The sequence below is a fragment of the Zootermopsis nevadensis genome, unplaced genomic scaffold (assembly GCF_977971745.1).
Source record: "Zootermopsis nevadensis isolate Lab colony 2312 unplaced genomic scaffold, Znev_1.0 Znev_ptg000002l, whole genome shotgun sequence".
Lineage (NCBI taxonomy): Eukaryota > Metazoa > Arthropoda > Insecta > Blattodea > Termopsidae > Zootermopsis > Zootermopsis nevadensis.
Window position 1 is genome coordinate 6,093,189 of NW_028259134.1, and position 16,410 is coordinate 6,109,598.

Here is a 16,410-nt window from a genome sequence, read left to right on the forward strand (position 1 = left end):
AAAGTGACTGACACTAGGCTGTATGACCAGGGTTTAATTCCCAACAAGAACATATTTTCATTCTTGTCAACTCTGGGGCTACCTACTTTGTACAGGTACAGGGTGAGGGCTCTCAACCCAAAGCACAAAGCTAACAACTCACCCCATAGAGTGCTGCGATTAAGAAAATAAGGAACTCTACTTTCGCTCCCCCTACATGGCTTAGTAGCATAGTACTTAAGCAAAGTGAAAACTTTATATCGCTGAGTCCAAACTATCTGACCTTTGGATATCCAACATTCCATTTACATTATGTTAAAACAATTTTTTGTTAATGATATTTTTCATTTGATGCTGTAATGTATATTTATCATAATGTAATATCATAAACTCTGTTGATATTTACCCTCATCTTTTCAGTGTTGTTGTTGTTGTTTCTTGGCTCTACAACCCTGTTGTGGGTTTTAGCCGCCTCCTTTTCAGAGGTTTCTTGGTCTTGAAGTGTGCATTTATGAGTAGTGAGTGACCAGCTCACTCATCTTTTCATTATTAGTCTTATGTATTATTCAACATTTTTGATTACCTGACTGTCATTTTGCCCCATTTTGGTTGGATAATCAGGACTCTACCGTGTATGAAAATGCAGAAAATGAGGAAGACCAAGAAAATGAAGGAAAGACTGATTCTGGAAAAAAACCTTGGAACGAGAATAATCTAATAAGAATGATTAATACAGCAGCAGCAGATGATGATGATGAATGAAAGAATGCTTGTAAAAACAGTTTCAGTGGGAATTCATATACTCAACTACAATTTTGAATAAAATAGTTCTTTTCTGTGTTGGAAAGCAAATACCAGCTGTCTTTCAGATTATATTTGAGAAGGTAAACAGGTCTTAGTCCTGATCAGCTAGTGCACGTTACATCTCTACTCACCTATCAATGCTGCCATGACATAATTTGTAACATGCTTCTGCTAATGTTGGTTTATTTACCTCGGCTTACCTCTTTGCATTCCTCCAGAGGATACAGCAGATCACCACTAACACAATCAGCAGTAAGCATGCAGATGTCACACTCCAGAATGCAATCTGCAAGGGCTCTTTTGGCTCCCACCAGTACTACACATACAAAGAGAACGTGCAATGCATAAATTCTTTACACTTTCACAATACAGTAATCTGCTGCCAGCCAATTTGCAGCAATGCATACTGCAATACATATTCTACAAAGTAACAAACATAAGATGCAATCTATGTAACTGGGTTTGCAATGTGTCCAAGAGACTGACTTACTTGTGAACCCACCATTCTGCATACAAAAACCAGGTCCCCTAGCCACCATAATGCTTAACTGTGTGAAGCAGCTTTCAACCTTAAACGTGTTCCTGCTCAACACGTTTCTACACAGCCATTAACCTCTCATATGCACAAAGAAAGAAATCAAGTTCAAATCTGGCACAGTGCAAAACTACTTTCCTGTCTAGAGCAAGAGTGACTGCACTCTCATTACACACCGTGGTTGTGTTCCTGTAGGAAATGAGATTTGGTACTTGGAACATTAGGAGCCTCTATAGGGCGGGGGCACTTAAATCGGTGAGTAGGGAATTAGAGAATTATAAGTTAGACTTAGTGGCAGTGCAGGAAGTGCGATGGGAGGGGGAGGGCACGATCCCAGTGGACAATTTTACATTTTTCTATGGAAAGTGGAATGACAATCATCAGTTAGGGAAGTTTTTTTTTTTTTTGCTCATAGCAGAATTAGGGCAGCAGTTAAGAGAGTAGAATTTGTTAGTGACAGGTTGTCTTACGTAATTTTGGAAGGACGTTGGTGCGACATCATTATCCTTAATGTTCATGCCCCAACTGAGGACAAAAGCGATGATATCAAGGATAGCTTTTATGAAATTTCAATGCAAAAATTGGGAGGGAGGATATCTTCAAACCCACAATAGGCAGGGAGAGTCTCCATGCACTTAGTAATGATAATGGTGTTAGAGCAGTAACCTTCGCTACGTCAAAAGATTAAATTGTAAAAAGTACAAAATTTCCACACCGTGATATTCATAAATACACTTGGACTTCTCCAGATGGAAGCACACACAATCAAATAGATCATGTGTTAGTAGATAAGAGAAGGCAGACAAATATAATTGATGTGAGGTCATTCAGAGGAGCAGATTGTGATACTGGTCATTATCTGGTGGTAGCAAAAGTGAGGGAGAGGTTTTCAGTAAGAAGAACTAAGCAAACTTTTGACACAGAAAGACTTGATTTGAAATAATTAAGTGAGGGAGAGGAAAAAGAACAATATCAAGTTGAAATTTCGAATAGGTTCCAAATTTTAGAGACGGATGAAGATAATGAAAGTGTGGACATCAACAGGGAGTGGGAAAATGTCAGTAACTGCATCAAAATTTCAGCCAAAACTAGGATACTACAGGAGAAAGAAAAGAAAAAGAACCATGGTTTGATGAAGTGTTCAAAATTAATCGATCGAAGGAAGCAAACAAAATTTCAATGGTTGCAGAACCCAAACAAAACAAATGTGTATACTCTATGCAACGTGAGACGTGAACTTAGTAGATCCTTTAGGAATAAGAAATTGGAAGAGCTGAAGGGCAGAATTGTTGAACTTGTGACAAATAATACGGAAAAAGATATCAGAGACCTGTACAGAGGCATTAATAACTTTACGAATGGATATCAACCTGAGACTAATTTGGTAAAGGACATAAGGCAATTTGGTTGCAGATTCAATACAAATTGTGAATAGGTGGAAAAATTTCTTTAGCCAGCTCTTAAATGTTCATGAGACTGATGATGTTAGACAGATTAAAATACATACAACTGAACTGGTAGTGCCAGAACCTAGTTTACATGAAGTTGAACTAGCCATTGGGAAGTTGAAAAGTTATAAATCTCCAGGTGTTAAGCAGATTCCAGCAAAATTAATTAAAGCACATGGCAAAGGGTTGAATATTCAGTTAAATTGGGATAAGGAAGAGATGCCACAACAATGGAAGGAATCCATAATTATTCCTATTCATAAGAAGGGGGACAAGACTGAGTGTGGTAATTACCGAGGAATTTCGCTGCTATCAACCTCATACAAAATTCTATCAAACATTCTTTTGGCAAGATTAACCCCATATGCGAATGAAATTATTGGGGATCATCAGTGTGGGTTCAGACGAAACAGATCAACAATTGATCAGATCTTTTGCATTCGTCAGATACTAGAGAAAAAATGGGAGTTCGGTGGGACCGTACATCAATTATTTATAGATTTCAAAAAAGCCTATGACTCTGTGAAGAGAGAAGTGTTATATAATATTCTTATTGAATTTGGTATACCAAAGAAGCTAGCGAGTCTAATAAAAATGTTTAAATGAAACCTGTAGCAAAATTTTCGTGTAGGTAAATATTTATCTGAGTCATTTTTCATCAAGAACGGTCTAAAACAAGGAGATGCTTTGTCTCCCTTGCTCTTTAACTTTGCGCTAGAATATGCCATCAGGAAAGCCCAAGATAGGCAGGAGGGTTTGCAATTGAACGGGACACATCAGCTATTGGCATATGCTGATGATGTTAATTTATTGGGGGACGATATAAATACAATAAAGAGGAAAGCAGAAGCTTTACTAGAGGCTAGTAGACAGGTGGGGCTAGAAGTAAATTCAGAAAAAACCAAGTACATGTTAGTATCTTGTCATCAGAAGACAGGCGGGCACAATTATCTTAGGGTAGCTAATAAGTCCTTTGAAAGGGTTACAAAGTTCAAATATCTGGGAACAACAATAACAAATCAAAATGACACTCATGAGGAAGTTAGGAGGAGATTAAATTCTGGAAATGCTTGCTACTTCTCAGTTCAAAACATTTTGTCTTCCCGTCTGATTTCTAAGAACCTGAAAATTAAAGTATACAAAACAATAATCTTGCCTGTTGTTTTGTATGGGTGCAAAACATGGTCTCTCACTCAGAGGGAGGAACACCGATTGCAGGTGTTTGAGAACAGGGTGTTGAGGAGGATATTTGGGCCTAAGAGGGAAGACGATGGAGCGTGGAGAAAACTGCATAATGATGAGCTTAAAAATCTGTACTCCTCCCCCAGTATTGTCAGGGTGATTAAGTCAAGAAGAATGCGATGGGCTGGGCATGTAGCACACATGGATAGGACAAGAGGTGTGCACCGGGTACTGGTTGGGAAACCTGAAGGGAAGAGACCGCTGGGGAGACCTAGATGTAGATGGGAGGATAATGTCAGGCGGGATCTATGGGAGACAGTAGTTGAAGGGGACTGGATTTTGTTGGCCCAGGACAGGGTCCGGTGGAGGGCTTTGGTTAATTCGGTGATGAACCTTCGGGTTCAGTAAGCCATCTAGTTAGTTAGTTAGTTGGTTGTGTTCCTGTGAATCACTGCATACACTGAAAACTTCTAAGGATATTTATGCCTGTATACCAATTAAGATTAAACAGCCATGCCACAAAATGGGACAAGATTCAGCAACCTGCCAAGATACAACCAGATATTTTACTAGTAAAACTGGAAAGGTATATTCTTTGCACTACACTGATTGCCCAAAGGTGTGCTTCTTGCCACATCATGTGACAATGTTGTCTACAGGGCAACCAAGAGTTATAACAAATGTTACAATTGGTTACTGTTGCACTTATGTGATCTGAGGGCAGAATTTTAATGTATCCCAACAATATTAGTTCATTAGCACAACAGTGTAAATCAACAATGTGCCCAATATAATGGCCCCTGGTCATGCAGGTTGCCTAGCTCATAGGAAAAACATGACTGACAGACATGGATGGGCCCATAAGGTGGTCTTCACTCATGCCATAGTAAGAATAGCACATAAAATGTAATAAAATAAATATAATAACAATAACAACCATGGATCAGGCTGTAGAGACACCTGTCAATGGTACTGGAGTTAAAACTGTAAAGTTACAGAAAATAATGGTTTTACACAAAAACATAATATGCCTGGCTGTAAAGTAGCCTGGGTTCATTGTCAATAACAGTTCTTATATCAAGTTCCTAGCTTAAAAAATGCATTACACACCCTGTATTTTGTAACATGCAGCACTATAAGACAGTTGAAATTGCAATTAAATCCGCATGTGTGAGTAGACCGCAGTAGTTTAAATCCCATACCTTTCTGGTAAATTGTTTCTCAACAATGTGTCTTCAGATTTTAATGACACAACTGAACTGGTAGACAAATTTATACATTATTTACATCAATTCTGTATGTCTGGTCACTCTACCCATCCTGATTCTCTGTCGACAATTTGCCACTTTACCCCATCACTCGTGCCTGGCTGGTCACAATAAAATGCGGATTCACTTACCTTTATGTTGTTCAGTCAAATCAGAATCTGAATGGATTACAGATACCCTTCAGCAATAGAATTAAATGTCAGTCGGCAACTGTCAAGTAAATGGGTTCTTTATATTTCATAATCACCACCACCTCCCACTGTGTTGCCAGTGGAATGTGACCTACTCTGAACATCACTGGAAACTAAGTCACATAGTCAGATGAATATTAAATGATTAGATTTCTGGTAGCAACTTAGCTAAGGTGAGTGGGTAGCCCAACTGACCTCGGTAACTGGAGGGTAGGTTGGAACCAAGTGCCCAATCACTGTAGGGAGATATGTGCTCCAGAAAGCAGTCTCTGTTTGCCTGTAGTTGAGCAGCACACTCGAGTTAAAAGTAGTGTTGAGGTTCAAGTACTTGAGATACCCTGCTCGAGCCATTTCAAAGTGCAGTCCCAGGATCTGAGTTTGTGTTGGATTCCTAAGTCACAATGTGGAATTAAGTACACAGTTTACATTTCTGCACACACACAAAACCCAGTCCAAAAATTATGTTAATTTCAGTTTGGAATGTGTACAAACTGAGTATTCTTATAAACTGTGCTACCACTGTGATCAAAATATTTTACTTTCATGTCTACGTTCCTAACAATATCTGGAAAATACTCATGACACTTTATTTTTTCATTGCTACTGTATCTGAAATCTGGACATACATCAATTAAATTCTAGCATTAATTCAGTAACATACAGGATTATACGGACCATGTGTGAGTAACTTAAACTATGAAGGAGTACTAGATCTGCTGTCATGAAATTCTACAAGCCAAATTAAAAGGTCAGTAAATAAAGTTATAAAAACACATTTTGCACATTTATCATGCTGTACAGTAACTAACATATTACATTCAATTGAATATGGTCCTCAGGATGCTGAGTCACTGATCACGAACTTACTTCCATGGTTCTATCTCTCCCCTACCCCTTCCTTTGGCTTGGCTGTGGTCCCCCCTTCCTCACTGGTTCTCTTGCTCTGTTGTAACATTTCAGAAGACAGCCATCTTTAAGGACTGACTGATTCTACTCCATTTCATGGATTGTGCACAGAGTATTAAAAAAAATATGGTAATATGTGGAGCAAAATTTTGCCTAATTAGGGTTGGGAAGCAGATGAAGTAGGAGTTATGGAAATGGGTTGGCCTCCAATAACATGATAGTAACAAAACTGGTGAAATGGTAAAAACTTACTATGAATACACAATATGAAACAAGACTAAGAACAACCAAATTTCATACATACCCAAATCTGGCAAAATCAGTGTACGCTTTCATAAAAAAGTGGCTCATGTTCCGATCATTGTCTGTCCACATTTTCCGGTCCAGTTTAGGCCTTGTTGGAAAGAATTCTGTAAGCAAGTAACATGAAATACTTTAAATTATAATACTAATGTACTTTTGATAACTGTAAACTTAACCCTGCATTTAGAACCATAAAAACAAACTACATAGATGGTGTTGGCAGTCAAGAAGTTCACAATCTGTCTTTGGTGCCTACAGGAGAGGAGGGTGGATGAACCTCAGACCCATTTTGCATATGTTATATCTTACCATACGTTAAACTTCACTCTGTATACTGTTTTTCATTACTGATGTTATATACTGTATTTATATATATATATACGAGGGTCGCTCATTAAGTAATGCCCCACATTTTTTTTCTCAGCCAATAATGAAGATAGAAAAGTGTACTTTTACATGCTTGAGATTTGATGTTTACCGCGTTCGTGTACGGAGTTTCAAATGATTCCAACCGATAGCGGAGCTGTAGTGAACTGTTAAAATGGCGTCTGTGAACGACTCTCGTTACAAGCAACGAGCTGTAATTGAATTCCTTGTTGCTGAAAAAGAAACGGTGGTGAACATTCATAAACGTTTGTGTGCTGTGTATGGAAGCTGTGCAGTTGATAGGAGCACCGTTGGTCGCTGGGCTAAGAGAGTTAAAGCTTCAGGAAGTGAAGAAACCGAGCTCCGCGATCTGCCGCGCTCTGGGCGTCCTGCCACAGCCACCACTCCAGACATGTTGAACCGCGCGGATGCCATTATTCGTGAGGATCGGCGCATCACAACTCGACAATTGGCCCAACAGCTTTCAGTCAGCAATGGAAGTGTGATTGCAATTATCCAGGCTCTCGCATATTCGAAGGTGTGCGCAAGATGGGTTCCACGAAGTCTCATAGCAGACCACAGGATTCAAAGGAAAACGATTTCTTCTGAATTGTTGGAGGGTTTTGATGCTGAGGGAGAGGTCTTTCTGTCCCGGATCATTACAGGTGACGAAACCTGGATACACCACTTTGAGCCAGAGACAAAAAGGCAGTCAATGGAGTGGCATCATCCTCAATCACCGAGAAAGAAGAAATTCAAGACAACTCCCTCCGCCGGAAAAGTCATGATGACTGTCTTTTGGGACAGTGATGGGGTCATTCTTGTGGATGTGATGCCAAGAGGTGCGACCATCAATTCAGACGCGTACATCAGGACCCTGAAAACCCTCAAGAAGCGTTTTCGACGAGTTCGGCCTCACAAGCATCCAGCAGAAATTTTGCTCCTGCACGACAATGCACGCCCTCACACAAGTCTGAGAACCCGGGAAGAAATCACCAAATTGGGTTGGACGGTGCTACCCCATCCACCCTACAGTCCAGATCTGGCACCCTCCAACTTCCATCTCTTTGGGCCACTTAAAGATGCTATCCGCGGAACAAGATTTGAAGATGACGAGAGCGTGATTCAAGCAGTGAGGACATGGCTACGTGCAAAGGACAAGAGCTGGTACCGGCAAGGCATGCATGCACTTGTTCCACGCTGGCGTAAAACCGTACAAGTTGATGGGGACTATGTGGAAAAATAGTATGTGTAAAGGAAACATTGATTTATATTGTCACTAAATTTGAGCCATCTTGAATAAATATGTTCTGAGGAAAAAAATGTGGGGCATTACTTAATGAGCGACCCTCGTATATATATGCGAGTATCTACTAAAATCAAATATTCACCTCTAGCCCCATCCATGCGCGCTACATACCCCATCCATCTCTAATTCTTCTTGACTTAATCACCCTGACAATAATGGGGGAGGAGTACAAACTTTAAAGCTCATAATTATGCAGTTTTCTCCATACCCCATCCCCTTCTCTCCTAGGCCCAAATATCCTTCTCAACACTCTATTCTAAAACAGCTATGTTCCTCCCTGAAAGTGAGAGACCATGTTTTGTACCCATACAAAACAACAGACAAATATTATTTCGTATATTTTAATCCTTACATTCTTAGAAATCAATCAGGAAGACAAAATATTTTGAACTGAGAAGTAGCAAGCATTTCTGGAATGTAGTCTACTCCTAATTTCCTCATGAATATAATTTTGATTTGTTATTGTTGTTCCCAAATATTTGAACTTCATCACATTTTCAAAGGATTTATTAGCCACCCTAATATGATTTTGCCTGCCTGTCTGCTGACAGGATACTAACAAGTATTTAGTTTATTCTGAATTTAGTTCTAGTCCCACAATTTCTGCTGGCTTATAGTAAAATTTCTGTGTTCCTCCTGCCTATCTTGGACAACGTTAAAGAGCAATAGAGACAAAGCATCGCCTTGTTTCAGACCATTCTTGATGGAAAATGAGTCAGATAAATATTTACCTATACAAATTTTGCTTCAGGTTTCTTTTAAACACATTTTTATTAGACTCGCTAGCTTCTTTTGTATACCAAATATTGCATAACACTTCTCTATTAACAGACATATAGGCATTTTTGAAATCTATAAACAATTGATGTACTCCCATTTTTTCTCTAGTATCTGAAAACTGCAGAAGATCTGATCAATTGTTGATCTTTTGATTCACTTATGGAGTTAATCTCACCATATGAATGTTTGATAGAATTTTGTATGAGGTTGGTAGCAGAGAAATTCCTCAGTAATGACCACACTCAGTCTTGTCTCCCTTCTTATGAATAGGAATAATTATGGATTCCTTCCATTTTTGTGCCATATCTTCCTTATCCCAAATTAAGTGAATAAGCTTATGGATCTTCATATGCAACCTTTTGCCAACTACTTCAATTAATTCTGCTGGAATCTGATCAATACGTGAGATTTATAACTTTTCAAAGGCTAGTTCAACTTTATCTAAACTAGGTTCTAGTACTAACAGTTTAGCCATGTGTATTTCAATATATCATCATTAGTCCCTTGAACATTTAAGAGCTGGTTAAAGAAATGCCACCTAATCAAAATTTTGATTGGATCGGCAAGTAAATTGCCATTATCATCCTTTACCAAATTACTCTGGTAGGTTGATATCTTTTCTTAAAATCGTTTATGCCTCTGTACAGATCTCTAACATTTTTGTCCTAACTATTTGTCTCAAGCGCAATAATTTTGCCTTTCACATATTCCCTTTTCTCATACCTAAAGCATCTACTAGCTTCATGTCTCATGTTACATGGATTATCCATATTCATTTTGTTTTGGTCCTGCAACTATTGAAATCTTGTTTACTTCATTTAATCTATTAATTTTGAACATTCTTCAACAAACCATGGTTTATTTTTCTTTCTCCTGTAATATCCTAGTTTTCCTTTGGCTGAAATTCTGATACAGTCTCTGACATTTTCACACTCCCTGTTGATATCCACACTTTCATTACAGGTAGCCCTCGATTTGCGCCAATTCAGAATAACTCCGATTTTGAAACCAGCAAGTCAAAAAGTGGAAAAAATATATTTTACTATTATTTATAACGTTTTACAATGTATCTCGTACTGATTCTTATACTAAATCGTAATTCTTACATCGCTGATTTTGAATAAAAATACAGTCATCTCTGCAATTACGTATGTTCTGTTAACGCGAATTTGCTCCAATGAGATCGATGAATCGGTAAAAGCTGTTTGTGAAATGCAAACTTTTGCATATGCGAGTTTGCTCTTATGCAATTGCATACTGATTCTACTTCTTCATAAAAGCAATCCGTGGTATCATCACTTATGTCCTCATTTGGGGCATGAACATTAAGGGCAATGATGTCGCACCAACGTCCTTCCTAAATTACGTAAGACAACCTGTCACTAACAAATTCTACTCTCTTAACTGCTGCCCTAATTCTGCTATGAACATTCTTGCAACAAATGAAGTAAAAGCATAAAAACTTCAAATCCTACATAAATACAGTAATTCAATAGTGTGATAGAGCATTAAATCATACTATGTTCCTCATGTCACACTGAATGAGGTTCTTGACCATTTGTCAACTATGTTTAAAGACAAACTTTCCAAAATATTTTTACTGTCTCCTGCTTCATATTCTGGAGGTCTTATGTTAAAATCTGAACCTGAAGGGCTATAAGGGTTTTTTATATAACTCATGAATATCCAAACCACATTCTATTACTCCAAACAAAAGTTTCCTGTGGATGATACATAGTTTTCAGCAGTACTGCTACATTCCAAATATAAAAACAAGAAAAAACTGCACATGACTGTAAGCTCTTAAGGGGTTAAGGAGGGCAGTGGATTACCAAACCATATACAAATATGAATACCTCTGATGTGGGAACTGCCCAACTTTCGGTCCCATATGCTGACTGCCGACTGCCATAAATACTACAATGGGTTGTGATGCGTACAAAGGGAAACAAACATGAAGTGTCCCTACTTTAACAGCTTTTAAGTTTGCAGCACTAGAGCCACCTTCACCTGACACTTACCCACATCCATGAATGGAGCACCAGTCAGGAGGTAGTGCTCCGTATCATGTGAAACTTTCCTCCACAGAGGCAATCTAAATGCCTCAATTGTTGTGTTCAGGACATACAAGTAAACAGGAACATTCTGCTCAACCAGTAACTTGGCCATCTTGTCACTAGGGGCTCGGTACAGAAAATCTGACAGCATCTGTGAAGAGATATCAAAACAGAATTTAAATACATACTTTAATGGAATATTCCTTCAGTGCTTATAAGAAAGAAGCAACAAAAGTGGAGAGGTGTACCTTCTTCACTTACTTTGATGTTCATTTTACTAATGTTTACATGTTAATAACTACATAAAATATTATTTCACCAAGTATGGTGCTAGAGTGGTTAGCACTTCTATTTAGCATTCACAGGGCCTTAGGTTCAGAAACTTCGCCCAGAGATTGAGGTGTTTTTGTTATATTTATATGTTATTTTTATTTTATATTTTGTTACATGCATTAGTCATTTCAGGCACAGGATATCAAGGAGTGTGTCCGGTGGTTTCTGACATGAAACATACTAATAGACAGACATAACGTAACATAAAGAAACTCAGATTCTATTACAGCTAATTTCTTCAACACGTTCTTTCCAATTTCAGATTTTTCATTAGCAAAGCTGGCAGTAGTTCTGGTTTCATTTCACATTCCTTTTGTTTGAGTATTACCAAAAACAAACTGCCAATCTGTATTTCACAATCTGTTTACAAGAACACTTACATCTATGTATTTTTCTCGAATATAATATGTGTTATTAGGATCAGGCCAGTATGTATACATGTACTTTATGGCCTGATAGATGCCTTCTGGATTGAGTGTGTAGTTGTAGCGCAAAACCAGCTCTCGAATCTTCTGGTCAACAAACTCACTAGTAACTGTGTAGTCTGGAGCTAATGTCTCATTTTCATCTGGGAAGAAGAAATTAGGCAAAATTAGATCTATGTACAACTTCAGTGGCATACTTCCTTCTTCTTTTTTTAACCAACTCAACATTTTTAATGGACAAATAAAGGGTGATTTTGTTTATCATCTGAAATTTTAAAATTAATTATACTTTCATTAATGAATAAAATAACACAAACATTTCTAAAAACGGTTACTTAAACCAAAATATGAAGCTCATAAAATCAGAGCAAACAAATGGTGAAACTGCCTGGAAACTTAGGTACAGTTTCTGGAAGGGATGCTGAATTCTGCACTCAGACAGTTACAGTGCATTGAAACAGTCACTTCAGTTTTACCTACAGAATGAATTTGTTCCTTTTCTGCAGGAATATGTTAACTTAATTAATCCTATTTTGAGACCACACATTAGCAATGCCATACTTTGGTTTTTGAGTTTTGAAGATATAGTCCTCTTAACTGATACAATGTGGTCTTTCAGGAAGGATTGTCATGGTCACCATACCTACAGGACATAAGTTCTTGGGACTCTTTCTGTGGAGCTATTTAAAGGACAGATTTTATAAAAATCTGTACACAATCCAGGAACTGAGAATTACACCCATTCATTCAGAAATCAAATTTACTTCCATAGCAACTCCAACCAAAAAGTTCTCTGTAATGTTAACTCTTTTTTGGTTTAAGTTATGTGCAGAAAGCTCTGTGGAAATTTCATGACATTAGATTCACTAATAAAAAAAGAATCACCAATTTTAAATAAATAATGATAAAAATGCATATGATATAAACTGAGTATTGCATGTGTCATTTTACAAGACACATAATACTTCATAAGATAATTTTGATTATATATACAGTGGGCTTTAACCACTTCCAGGGGCATTCTGAAAATTACATTTCTTCATGGAGATTGGCCATGCCAATGAAATTTTTGTGGGAGAAAACAATACATCAGACTCCCAACAAACTTTGGTGATTGATGAGCTATCCAGCAATGAAGGAATTCCACTTTATAGCCCAGGCTCTGATTTGAAATTAATCCACTATCTGACAGCTTCTAAAACAGAAGTTCATACATCCATATTAGAAGTTCTTAAAAGTATGGAATTTGTGTCTAAGAAGTTAAAGGGGGTTTAAGTAAATGTTATTTCAGTTTGAACCAAGTGATTTTACTTGATGCAATCTTTCAAGATACATCAACCATTGCAGCCTAGTGCACAAACACACTTTGTTTGTCTCTTTCTTCTTCCTTCGCTCTACAAACCAGTTGTGGGTCGTCACCACTTCCTTTTCGGAGGTTTCCTAGTCTTTGAAGTGTGCATTTGTGAGTAGTGGGTGGCCAGCCGACTGCCTCTGCACAATTTCTACTCAATCCTGATTTGACTGCCAGAGCCATCTAGCAGCAAATCAGGAGAGAGAAATGGTCACTGAATTTTGCTTACGAAACATCTTGTTCATGCTCGTAAGGTTCTTTCACATGCCATAAATCTATGACATGGGACCGCCGGCTTTACTTCCCCTTTGAAGAAAGTCGTGGTACAGATTTTTATTAACCTTAAAAATCCATCGACCTCGGCCAGGTTTGAACCTGCGAACCTTGGGTTCAGTGGCGAGCACGCTAACCACTAGTCCACCGAGGGCGACACACTTTGTTTGTACATGATTTGAATGTACAGTGAATGAATTTTCATTGCTACACTTCACATTCAGCAACTGCATGTTACACTCACATATGAAGAAACTAGCTTCCTGTGTAGTGACTCCACTCATGTAACTGACACCATGGTTGATCTGTCCACGACGAATAAGTTCCTCTGGGGTTTCCCGCAAAAAATGCCAGTCCTTTTCACGCCAGCCTTCAAACCAGTGATCTTGTGGTACAGTAAAATTTCTGTCCAAGACTGGACCCCATGGGAAGATACCCACTTGTGGCTGAAATTACAACAAAACTACATATTTTACCATCATATCACACTGGTAAGATCACACATGTAACTTCACTCATTACAAACATGAATAATCATATCTTAACCACCCTCTCTTTAAAGGTCCACAATGCATTTCACCACAACAGCATCACTTTTGGGTGAAGAACTTACTGTTGTTTTGATCTTTAATTCACCTTCATGAGAAAAGAGTGCATCCTGCAGGTCTTCACTGGACCATTTTCAATAAATCTGTCTGATAAAAATTCTGTGATGCCATCTAGGCTATATGACTGTGTCTCTTACTTAAAATGTACTGTTGAGAAGTAATACCTTGAACTCAGCATTGGATATTTCAACAAAGCTCCTCCCTTGCTTCAAACAATTGACTAGTTTCCATGACGAGTCAAAACTACAACCAAGATGCTGTGCAAACACTCGACTTGTGTTCTGTGCCCGGTACCTGTCCACTATAAGAGCCCAGTCAGCCACTGCAGACCCACTCTGTAATGAGGACAGAAGTGACATTTTGTTTAAAATTAAAAACAGTGATCACTTCCTGAATTCAGTGTTCAGTCTTGAGCCTTCTTGCTTTGTTTCATACGCTCACACCAACAATATGTGTTTAATTGCATATTATCAACATTAATAATATGGCAGCTGTGTGAACTTTCAACTGAGGTGAATGACAGGTATTTGGAACAGCAGCAGTGTATGAGCTGTGGTAGTTTGGCAACTGAAATTTGGTATGATAATAAAATATGAACGCACCTACAAATTTCCGTATACGTTAAAAATGGCATGCATGGCAACAGAGTAAACATTTGAGGCTGTCAGAAATCTTTGAATCCTAATGTGGTCATCACACTGTTCCTGTATCACTAGGACCAAGACATTTTTCATTTATTTTTCTTTGTGTACAGTATTGTTTCTATTTTGTGTTTGCATGTATTTGGCTGTTATATTTAATATTGTACATGTATTTGTTTAGTTACTCTTTTTGTGTAATATTGTTCATTATTATTTTATTATTATTGTATGCATTATCAGTGTTTGCCTGTTATTGGCTTCTTGCTGTTGGCAAACACTTAAATAAATTAATTGAATTGAATATTTGCATCTGTCCCCAACTTTCTGAAGCTACCACAAATAAAAATATCTGCTAAGCTCACCTGGCCAATGACCTTGCTAACATAGTCCCTTGAGCGCGGAGCGACCATCAATAGCCCAGCAGATGCGGCACCTGCACCAGGTCCAAACAGAGTGATCTTCTCTCGGTCTCCATTAAATGCATCAACATTGTCATACACCCACTGCAGAGCCATTGCTTGGTCCAGTATGCCATAGTTTCCAGGTGAATCAGCATCTCCTGTACTCAGAAATCCTGAAAACAGCAGCAGGGGCATTAAGATATAGAAATGTATTTCTTATGTACATAGCCTTGCACATCCTTTACCATTCATTATTCAGCAACCATTCTATCACAACTAAGCAATATGGGATACTGATATTGTGGTTTCTCATGAGCATATAGTGCAGACATCTAAATGGGTGTAACTATTTCTTCACAGCAAGCAGCTCAGGTGCAGGGGCAGCTTGTTCCAACGTGTCATAACCAGACACCTGATGTCTAATCTTGTAACATCTAGGACTGGACTTTCTGTGGTTTCCCTATTCTGCACAGGTAAAATAATGCTGCACTCACTTATAATCTCTAATACTATTCCTACATTTACAAGATATTATCCACAATATAAGAGGGAATTAAGATTTTCAAAATTCTGCCATTCCCATGTCACTGTACTAAACTGTATTATAAATTCTGTTTATATTTGATATGACCTGCCAACCCACTTGGGCCAATCTCCTGCACAAATTGACTACTGATGACTTCCCTGACAGACAAGAAGATCTTCATTTATGCACCACATAATGTTATGGACATAACAGATCAGAGAAGGAGATGAGGCAAGAAAGAAACTTCAAAGCCATCACATGAACTGCATCTGGTTCCATGCAGTGAACTGAATGTTGTGTTCCCATGGTAAACATTCCTGCTACAAATTCAAGAGGTCCTGGATTCAGTTCTTGTTCCAGCAGCTGGCTATCCTGACAGACATGGTTTTCATCATTACCTCCAGGTAAATGTTGAAATAGCACTTTAAAATAGGCCACAACTACTTCCATAGCTTTTCCTATTATCCATAACTACAAGCCCTTCTGACTCTATATAAATCTAGACATGTGAGAAAACATCCTGAAATTAATCAAGAAACAAGTTACATTTCAACCTACCAAGTGCCCCAAGCCTGTAGTTGATCGTAACCACCACAACTTCATAGAAGGCAGCCATCACATGAGCAGGGAACAAATTGGATGCACCTCTCATGAACTCTCCTCCATGAATATAGAACATTACAGGGTACTTCTGGGGAAGTCCTGACTGAGTCTACAATAAAAC

The 16,410-nt window shown here is 38.3% G+C and overlaps 2 protein-coding genes across 5 annotated transcripts in view; one reads left to right on the forward strand and one right to left on the reverse strand.

Annotated features, from left to right (window-relative positions):
• Positions 1-16,410, forward strand: part of LOC110832017 (uncharacterized) — a 70,955-nt gene that overhangs the window by 34,216 nt on the left and 20,329 nt on the right. For all 3 annotated transcript variants that reach the window (XM_087348308.1, XM_087348325.1, XM_087348316.1), the window contains exons 5-6: positions 15,521-15,633; positions 15,852-16,090. The gene's annotated coding sequence lies outside the window, so the exon portion shown is untranslated. The remainder of the gene's footprint in view (positions 1-15,520; positions 15,634-15,851; positions 16,091-16,410) is intronic.
• Gli (carboxyl ester lipase-like protein Gli) overlaps positions 1-16,410 on the reverse strand; it is a 36,757-nt gene that overhangs the window by 10,234 nt on the left and 10,113 nt on the right. For both annotated transcript variants that reach the window (XM_022068637.2, XM_087348307.1), the window contains 9 exons: positions 16,245-16,398; positions 15,122-15,333; positions 14,283-14,453; positions 13,755-13,956; positions 11,842-12,029; positions 11,093-11,279; positions 6,618-6,723; positions 5,603-5,798; positions 984-1,099 (listed from right to left, as the gene is read on the reverse strand). In XM_022068637.2, the coding sequence (XP_021924329.2) occupies positions 984-1,099; positions 5,603-5,798; positions 6,618-6,723; positions 11,093-11,279; positions 11,842-12,029; positions 13,755-13,956; positions 14,283-14,453; positions 15,122-15,333; positions 16,245-16,398 (1,532 nt within the window). The remainder of the gene's footprint in view (positions 1-983; positions 1,100-5,602; positions 5,799-6,617; positions 6,724-11,092; positions 11,280-11,841; positions 12,030-13,754; positions 13,957-14,282; positions 14,454-15,121; positions 15,334-16,244; positions 16,399-16,410) is intronic.